The 10,451-nt window shown below is 34.6% G+C and overlaps 1 protein-coding gene across 2 annotated transcripts in view; it reads left to right on the top strand.

The window, feature by feature from the left end:
• Nucleotides 1–2,553: 2,553 nt before the first annotated feature.
• Nucleotides 2,554–10,451, top strand: part of LOC113811392 (dystrobrevin beta) — a gene marked incomplete at its 5' end in the record, with an annotated part of 15,199 nt that continues 7,301 nt past the window's right edge. The window contains 7 exon segments of one of the 2 annotated variants that reach the window (XM_027363125.2): nucleotides 2,554–2,720; nucleotides 4,330–4,445; nucleotides 5,428–5,520; nucleotides 5,799–5,895; nucleotides 6,566–6,681; nucleotides 7,617–7,779; nucleotides 8,281–8,512. In XM_027363125.2, the coding sequence (XP_027218926.2) occupies nucleotides 2,554–2,720; nucleotides 4,330–4,445; nucleotides 5,428–5,520; nucleotides 5,799–5,895; nucleotides 6,566–6,681; nucleotides 7,617–7,779; nucleotides 8,281–8,512 (984 nt within the window). 2 annotated transcript variants of the gene reach the window in all.

The raw sequence follows: 10,451 nt of genomic DNA, 5'->3' as shown, positions 1-10,451 counted from the left end.
GAGAGATTTGTTTATCATTTTTATGTATTTTTTGGTGTGCAAGATATTTTTTGGTGTGGAATTTACAGAAATTTCCAATATTTCTTTTTGTTTGTTTCAGGCAAAGATTACACATGCAAAAAAATTCTCTTCAAGCTTATTAAATGTCATGTGACTAATTTACAGCCATTTTGGGCTTCATATCTCCTCCCTGCTTTTCAGAACTACTATATTCAAGCATAGCTGCATTACCTGTTATTTAGACATCACCACAGCAAAAGGAGTCACAATGAAGTTATTTGCACTGGTATTTAATTTTGAACTAATCAGAGACTGAAGTTTGCTGATGTCAATACATTTTAATTTATAGATTCTCAGTGGGCTGTTGAACTGATAGATGATGACTTTGTTAATGAGTGTAAGTGCCTCTGACTTTCAAGTATCCTTAGAGAGTGCTGTAGTTGACTGAAAGTGTGAAAGTCACAAGTTAAAAACCTTTTCTATTCTTTGCTTTGTACTTTCCTTTTTTTCAAAGCCAGGAAGCAAGAGATGCATGTTCATTTATCAAATAACCATTGTATAGTAAAATGAGCATGTAGTGTATTATTTTACATGACTACAGCACTCTCGTGTGTAAGATCCTATGTGGCACCCTAAATCGAGTTTGAAGCTTGAACCAGTGTCTGTTGTTTGACCTTGAACAAATTATATAACCCAAATAGCAAATTTAAATTTCATATAATAGATTTGTAGTCTAACATTGTCACACCCTCTCCTGTCACCTTATATTACAGTCTATAGAGTTTTGAGTCCGTTGATGTCACTGAAAGGCACTAGAGCTAATTCAGTCATTTTTAGACTTCGATTTTTTATCACCATAGAGTATAGTGATTTGTCTGAATATTATTATTCCCTTTTATACTTGTGAAAGTAATGTGTTATTGTCATCTGATATTCTTTTGTTATGTTTATAAGGCATAGGCTGCTAGCTGCTATCCATAACATGAAGTATCATTTATATTGAAGGCACTTTAGTTAACAGTATTCATTGTGTAATGTAAGAGAAACAGTACTTTGTAATGATATTAGTTTCATTTTGTGTTTATTCCCATGTATAATTATTTTCAAGGTTACTTTGTACAGAAATCTTACACATCCTAAGTGCTTGAGCTTCAAAGATTTATCCCCAATACTGTAACTTTCAGTCCATGGAACACACAGCCCAATCTTAATGAGTTTATATGACAATACAAAGTTTTTGTGAATTTCCAAATTAGCAAAGAAAATTTTGCCACTACTAAGTCTTGATAAGTTGTATAGCAAGAAGTACACATACATCTCTATATATTTCTTATCTCTAGCTTTCAGGAATTATGTTCAGGAAAACGTGACTCCACGATGAGAAGAACTTTGGCAGTTAGATATAATGCCACTTTTCTATGGCATAGGTATGATTAGTTAAAGAAGAAAAAGAAAATTGGATCAGTAACCCAGGACTTAAATTTCCCTCTCTCTGCACAGTAGTGAAATCTCATCACAGTAATTGTATCAGGATATGAAGAACTGAAACGTAATTGATATTTTGCTTAATTTCTGGGTGGAAGTAAATCATGTAATGTCAGCATATAGTAAATTATAGAAGAAGAGTGAGAAATCTTTCCTTTATTAACAAAAGTTCTTATCTCCCAGATATTGTTGTCCTTGCTGTATTGTAAAATAGTAGAGCTGGTAGGAGATATGCATATCTGAAACAGATTGTGATGCAAGTCTAATGTGTAGAATGAAATGAACATACAAAAGCTAACATGGAAAAAGTTTATAGTAAAATCTTTTTCTGATGGCCTTCATGTACATAGTATTATAAATATGCATACTATAAAATCTCTTCATGGGATGCGGCAGTAGATTGGATCGTAGATAGTACTATGCATTTTTCCTATTATAAACTTGATTAGTTTGTATTTAAGGATTAAAGGTTTCCCAAAACCTCTATAGGATATTTTTATGGGAGGATGTTGCACAGCATTCAAAAATCATTTTTGATAATCTTCATTGCTTTTGTTGTAGTTGGTAAATAAGAAAGTTTTAAGGTACTATCTAGGATTCCAGAGTTGCAAAAAATAATTATAACAATAAAACCCAAATATATATATGTATATATATATAATTTTATTGAACAATGCTTGCTCTAGTTTTTTATTTAATTTTACAGATAAAAATGGGCAGTGATAACAAGGCATAATTTTACAAGGCTTGTTTAATTTAGACATGTTTGTCCTCTTTGTTTTTTCCCTAGTATTGTGACTATTTGTATTGTTGCATTTAAAGTATGCATTGGTAATAAAACTTAAATTGCAAGATAACTAAAGTAGGGCATAAATAGAAAATATCTTATGCAACATGTTGCAAAATAGATAATTTTATTATGTTGCATAGAAAATTATTATTTGTATTAGTGATAAATGGCTTGAAGAACCAAAAAATATATGAATTATCAATTTTACAGGACTTACTCAGCTCTGATTTTCATAGAAATATTGGAAAGATTGACAGTAATCAAACATGGTTTTACAGTTATTCATCAGACCATGTGTGATGGCTGCAGACGGGAAAACTTCTCTGGACTACGCTATAAATGTGAAAAGTGCCACAACTACAGCATGTGTCAAGAATGTTTTTGGCTGGGAAGGTTCTCACCACCTCATTCCATTCACCATCAAGTCAAGGAGTACACAGCTTTTGTAGGTTTTGTTGTAGAGATTCTGTATTTCATAACTTGTAATTCTTTATCCCCCCCCCTTTTTGTTTAAACAGAACCGTTAGAGAACAATATGAGTAAGACAATATTATCACAGGGCAAGGAATATTTTTGATTAGTATCAACTATATCTTCATTAAAAATGCATGGTTTGAGCTGTGAAGACATTCATTCATTCCCATTCATATTTTTTCTTCTTTTGTTGCAGTGAGCACAGCTTATATTTCAGTCAATATAAGGTATTGTTAGTGTAATTACAGTTGCAAGTTAATCATTGTTTACTTTACATCTCCAATAGATTATGTAAAATACAGAACTGCAGTATATAACTTTTGAAGCCATTTCTTGGAATAACTTGATTGTGCTGAGAAAGAGTCCCGGAGGATGAAATATTTGATGTGTAGGATGAGTGGAAAAGGAAATATGTGTAATCCTCTAGACTTAAATATGAATCACAATGTCATGACTGTGGATCTTAAGAGAGCTATATTTTACATGTAGCTCTTAAGAGAGCTATAAGTAAAAATGAAGAAAAAAAAGCAGAAAAGGGATTGATAACAGTTTGGCAGAACAATAGTATGATAGATATACTGACAACAATTATGGTAGTGAAATACATCAATGAAAGAAATGTATGCAAAAAGTTGTCAATATATTAGTTATGAAGAGTGCTTGACAAGTAGTTTTATGTTGAATAGAGCAGTTGTACTAGCCTCTCTCAGTCCCTTATAATTCAGTCCATTATAAAGATAATATCTGTATATGTCAATTACAATATGCATGAGTATTAGTAATAATATGATATATAACCAAGTTATGATTATGAAAATATGAGAATATTTACCAAAATATTACAAAAGTAATTATAATTACTTGCTACTATGCCCAGAGGCTGTCCATTTGCTTGTTATATGGGACTATCAAATGCTTGTTTTTAAGACCCTGTGACACCAAAACTAACACTTCTCACCATCATCTATACAAGACCATAATATTTACCCCTACAAAAAGGAATAACTGACAATGTTCATTAGTTGATAAACTAATTCATTAATGGCTTATTTTGTTTCTTTTAGAGCAGCATTACACAAAATGTTGTATGACACTAGTCATGTGAATATACTGATGTGTGTGTACACATATTATAAAGTGAATGATACAGCTTAGGGATACATTAGGTGATTATGCACATGGTCCAAGCAATTCTCTAGTTTGTAATCAAAATATTTTATACTCGCTTCACTGAAGTAATAAATTTGCTTGATTCAGTTGATGACCTTGCTTCTGAGATAGAATTAAGATAAAGCAATGTTTCATATGCCTTCTGCATATGATAGTAACTGTAATGAAAGGAGTAAGTACAAATTTGTTCCAATCAGACTTTGATGAATTAGAGATAGTCATGCAGGGGCAGCAGAAACTTTGCTTCAATCGGTGATACAAATATTAAGTCATTGAATGATATACTGGTAATAGTCTTTGAAAAAATTATAGGGAAATAATGCACTAATAAATACATTAAGAAGGGATGCAAATATTACAGTAGAGAATGGCACGAGTAATTCAGTCTTAAATAATGTCAAATATTACAGACTCCAACGCGGCACTCTTTTCGGCGCAGTCTGAAGTGTGTTCCTGACAGACCTTCAGTAGACAGACCGAGATTTCCAGAAATGCCAGAGAAGACACTAAATCTTTCTCATATTGTGTAAGTTATTGTTTCATGCTGTCAGTAATCTTAAATCTGTTTTTGAGAATGAAATTTCAATAGTTCATCTCAAAGTTGGTGAATAGAATTTTTCCTAAGAGAAAACAGTGGATAGAAATGATATATAAATACTTGATCATGTTTTCTTAACCCACTGGACATGCCATGTCCACTTCAATGTTAGTTTATTGATTGTATTCATACAGAGATGGCTCCATAAGTGATTAGTCACCAAGGAGTCATTTATTAGTCCTATTTGTCACACCTGTTTACATTTTTCCTTGATTTCTGGAAAGATTATTTTATATTATTTCACTGTTTTGATTGTTATTAGTATTTCAGTAACATTATGATATTAATATGTCAATAACAATAATAGTATCAATTTTAATAGAATTAAAAAAAAAGATCATCTCCAGTTACAAGGGCTTACTGATTAACTCCTTGTAGGCTAAGCATTTGTGGACCTGAGCATCTGTGTGGAACAGAATTTCACTATAAGTCTTGAGCAATTAGCTTTACATAAATTCTTAAACAACTTTTCTTCATGTAGAATCTTAACCAAGTTTATTTACACATGAAGGTATTTTTCTTTCTTGATGTGAAGTGTAAGTAAACCCAATATTGCTATATGTTTCCTTTATATATTTCTGTAAGACCATCATTTCAATTTAACATGTGTATTAGCAGAGGCTATATTTTGTATGTATGCATAAAGAAATTCCTATTTACTTTCAGTAATATATGAAAAAGTTGTTTCTTTATGTTTCTTTTACTTGTGTTTCTCTAGGAAAAATCAGCAAACATCTAAATCAATAAGATGGTCTTTCTACTAAACACAGAAAAATAAAATTTATAAATGCATATACAGTATCTGTTTCCACGGATTGGTTTCTGGCAGTTTACTCTGTCAGTCTTTCTCAGAAAAAAAGTAAAGATTGGTAGTCCCTTATCTGCATTTTAAAGTCTTTGACATTCACAGGCCCCCTTCACCTCTTCCGTCACACAACGGCTTTGAGGGGGGAGCCTCAGCACCGATACCTACCTCCTTAGAAAGTCGGTCTTCCAGTAGAAGGTAGATTTATCTCAGTTGGGGAGTAACTAGATTACTGTTTGTAGAAAACTTTGTTTTTATACTAATATTGCCTCATAGAGGGATTATCACTGGTAATGATACTAATTATATACTAACAAAAGATTTCTTATTAGTTTTCAAGTTGAATTTAAGAAAGAGCACAGCTTTTAACTGATATTTCTTTGTGACAGGTTAAATAACATTAACATCTTGAAAAAAACTATTGAAAACTAACACGACAACTGTCAGCTACTAACCATAGGCTTATTTTCTGCAAGTTGTGTCAGCAGCTTGCCAGACTGGAGTCAGTTGGATGAGGAGCATCGACTTATAGCTCATTATGCTGCTCGTCTTGCTAACCAGACCTCCCTTTCTGTAAGTCAGCTCTGACTATATGGTAGTCTGAACCATATGTCTTTATATATGGTTTGGTTTACTTTAGTGTTCTTTTGGGCCTTTAGAATGTAGCTTTTAGTATACTTGGTAATGGAGGCTTTGATGATAAATATTCTTTTTTGTACTTCTTTCTTCTTTTTCTACCAACCTATCCTTTGTCCTTAAATTTAGGTTCCAGCTAAGCATTAACATAATAAAGCTTTTCACCAAGAGATTTTATTTCCTGCAAATTCTTGAGATTGCTAACTATATCCAGCAAATGTTATATTGTACATTAATGTTAAAAAAAAAATTGTTTTCTTACTGTGCAAAGAAAATTTTGATCTCTGACTTAACTCTTTATATCCAGGAGAAAGGCATATGATCTGTAGAAATAAAAACAACAGATTTGCTTTTTTGCATCTGATTCCGAGTCTCATGTTTTCAGGTATTTTATTTTCCTGCTTCTAAAAATGCATTCCTAAGAAGCTGTAATATTTGAATTGTTAAAAAAAATCCTCTGATCTATATTAAGCATCAATCTCTATTATTGGTATTTGTAAAAGTCATTAGTTACATAGTTACAATTGAGTTTTAGGTTGTACTTTTTACCCACTAAATCCTCAGAATTGTGTTTGTGAAATGATTATCTTTCTTTTTTTAATGGCAGGGAAGTGAAAGTGTGGACTCAAGCCCTGGCTTTGATGCATCTTCTGCTCAGCGAGATTTGATCTTGTCGCTGGAAGCGAAGAATAGGGAAATTATGAAGGAAATTAATATTCTAAGGTAATTTCATTTTTTATGTTTGCCATCATGAATGCTAAGAAGGTTAGAATGAAGAATGTTTTTAACATAATCAGTTTTATTCAGGTGTATTAACATAGTTACAACTGTCCTAGAGGGCAGGATTTAATAAGTATATATAAATTTGTGTATTTTATATTGATGTGAATGCAGAACTAACTGAAGTTGGAAGATAATTCTAGATATGTATTGATATGATTTGTAATTTTGTCTTTTTTGTTTGCTCTTGAGTATATAATATAAACAGTGAGTAGATTCACTGCTTTGATATTTCACTTGGCATAAAACAAAGCTCTGTAAATATTTAATGTAGTTAGACAGTGAATACTCATGATAATTTTTCAAAGCATATAACAGAAAATTCTGCATGACATGACCTTCAATGGAAAATTGTAATTTTTAAGATTAAATCAGTTATTTTCAAGATTTTGTATGTTTCTGATATATGATTATCAACCTGTTCATGTTGAGAGGCATCTTTTCTTGTTATGAAGCACTGAGCCTGTCTGCTCTATGTTATGTGCGCTAAATAGTAGTTTGCTTGTTTGGCTATGTCTTTGATCACTTGAAAAGGTACAACTCCTAAAGTAGGCTTAAAGTCTCATTTATTATTTTTTTTATTGGAAAATTATATTTCCAGTTGCCAAAAGCATAGACAATGGGGTAAATATATATGTCCCATGCTTTTAATTTTTAACTCAAGTGGCTGACTGCTGCTTGGCACATGTCTTGGTTTAGCATGAGTAAAAGCTGCCATCATGTGGATAAAGCAAAGGAAAGCATAAAAATATATGTTTATTCCAAAGTCAACCATTCATATTCATATGGTTTGTAACTTCTAAGGTTGATTAAAGATGAAAAAACAGCATATGTTTACAAATAAAGTTGGGTTTCAGGAACAGAGTGTATGTTTGCAGGCAGCAGCAGGAAAGAGCTGAGGGCAGCAGTAATCCTACATTGGTGGCAGAGCTTCGTGCTTTGCGGTCTCATCGGCATGAGCTGGAGTCTAACTTGTCTTACCTGCAAGATTCACGCAAGCAGTTGATGCAGCAACTTGAGGGGCTTATGAAGATGCTCAAAGTATGCAATTGCAATTATTCTTTGTGAGAAATAGCACATTCAGTAAAATCAGTAGAAATGGTCTGACATATACTCAAATATCAAGATCTATTGAGAGCATGTGCTTCCAAAGATGTTCTCAGACCATATATATGCTGGTCTTAGAACATCTTTGGATATGCATGCTTTCAATTGAGTAATTACAATTTGGTTTTAAGAAGTGAATATTATCATTACCACAATTTAATGATGAAAAGGGAAATTAAAGAAAGGCTTTTGGTATAAAATATGGGCATTGTTTTTGGTATGAGTTCCTTTTTTACCCTTTTATATATCAGATAGATTAGAGTAATTGGAATATAATAAGTTCAGCAAAAAAGTATGTGTTTTGCAGTTTTAGTTAGCATCTGATCATATTGCTTTGATCCCTCAGTATACCATGAGATGGTTTATCACATCAGTACCATATCCCAGACTGTCACTCAGAAGTCATAAGTTGTGCTCCGTGTCTTTACTCTTCAGAACCGCCAGACCTCACCCACCACCCCCAATGGCTCCCCCAAGTCTCCTCCTCTCTCCTCGGGGGGAACAGTAGGTAGTGGCAGCATTATGACCCACCTGCCTGGGGGCACTCAGGGGTCCACGTCTTCCTCCCGCTCAGCTCCCCCCACACCCTCGCACACGCCGCAGGTTTCCACACTTGACTCTCTTTCCTCGTTGCATGTGGATGGACTGCAGTCAGCTGTGTCTTCAGGTGAGATACCTGCTTCTGAGAGTGAGATGGAGGATTGGTGATTTTGTTCTTTATTTTCTTCATATATTCCCTCTCCTCCTATTCCTCTTCCTTTCCCATTTCCTCTACCTTTCCCATTTCCTCTACCTCTTTCTATCTCTTTCTTACTCTTCTTTTCATTCTTCCTTCCTTCCTCTTTCATTGTCATCCTTTCATATTTAATTCCTCCTCCACCTCCTCCTCTTCCTCTTCCTTCTCCTCCTCCTCCACCTCCTCCTCCTCCTCCTCCTCCTCCTCCTCCTCCTCCTCCTCCTCCTCCTCCTCCTTCTCCTCCTCCTCCTCCTCCTCCTCCTCCTCCTCCTTCTCCTTCTCCTTCTCCTTCTCCTTCTCCTTCTCCTCCTTCTCCTCCTCCCCGTCCTCCTCCTCCCCGTCCTCCTCCTCCCCGTCCTCCTCCTCCCCGTCCTCCTCCTCCCCGTCCACCTCCTCCCCGTCCTCCTCCTCCTCGTCCTCCTCCTCCTCGTCCTCCTCGTCCTTGTCCTCCTCCTCCCCGTCCTCCTTCTCCTTTTTTTTCTTTCTCTTTATTCCATACTCATCTACTTTCAATCTCTTCAAACTCCTCTTCCTCCTCCATTTCCACTTCTGTTTCCCCAAGCTTAATTTAGTAGCTATGATAATGATGATTATGTTGATAATGAAAATGACATAAGTCAAATTATTGTTTGTGATTCTTATAATGAGGACAGTAGTAATGATAATGGTAATGATGGTAGTAATGATATTGATGATGATGATGAATTTTTAACATCTTTATACAGGATATAAGATGCAGTAACTGAAGGGCAGACTGAGAGGGTTTGATTCAATTAAATATAGAAAGTAATGTTTCTTTGCAGTGTTTTTGCTCTTAGATTTTTTAGGAATTGGGTGGTAGTGGGAGGTTGATGGATTGTTATTTAGTCTGTTTCTGCCAAGGCTTACTAGATGGTAAGGGAGAGTAGTGTGCCAAGTGGCAGCATGTGTGGTACAGCGTTCCAAAGTTGTCTTAAATGCATTTCTTTTATCGTGCTTTGGTGAAAAAAAGACGGTACAAACATGGATGCCTAGCAAACACTGACTATAATCCACAAACTAGAACTATACAACCTCTGAAATGGCACGTCATTCACAGTGAGCCCATCATTTGACCTTTGGAATGGTTTAAGTGCCCCAAGAACTGTGAAGCTGTGAAGGATTTTTAGTAAAAGGAAAAAATCTTATTACTGTTAGATAAATTAGATTCTTTTGAAGGTGCACTTTTGTTTTTTGCCATGCTAACCATAAGTTCTCAGTCTTTCATTTAGTAGGTTTCACATCTACCACTGGAGTCTTTGTCTCTTTATAAGAGGATCTTTGGTGAATCTCTAAATTGTTCCTTGTTACCCCACTAACTTCCTCCCTTGCCCTACTCTTTGCACCCTGATGGCAAAATATAGATGGTGGTAACAACTTCTTAGCCTAAGCCTAGGTGTCAGTGTATTCTTGAAATGTTATATGACTTTGATTGTGTTCCTCAAGATTTACTAAACACAGCAGAAAAGTAAGTGATGTGTTGTGCTTCCTCATGCAGGGATACTGCCAGCCAAAGTTATCTGATATCTTTTTTTTTTTACTTACGCAAGGAAAGCTACTGGTAATGCAGATGTGCATCAAAAAATGACTGGAATCACAAAACTAGCTTTGTGGGTCTTCACAAATTGCTATTCATATGTAGCAAGCCCATAGTTTGACCAACTCAATTGTTTAGGTGGCATATGTGTTTAGGTGGCAAGCCACTGAGATCCAATTGACACAGATGAGAGCACATAAACTCTCATTGTCCAATCCTTAAGGTCTTTTTATAGAAAATTTTATTATGTATGTTAATATAATTCATATCTCCACAGCCCTCTGGTTATCAGCCTGTAATTAACAGTAACATATG

This window comes from Penaeus vannamei, chromosome 26 (genome assembly GCF_042767895.1).
Source record: "Penaeus vannamei isolate JL-2024 chromosome 26, ASM4276789v1, whole genome shotgun sequence".
Classification (NCBI taxonomy): domain Eukaryota; kingdom Metazoa; phylum Arthropoda; class Malacostraca; order Decapoda; family Penaeidae; genus Penaeus; species Penaeus vannamei.
Note: the sequence above shows the minus strand (reverse complement) of the source record. Positions and strands in the feature narration are given on the sequence as shown.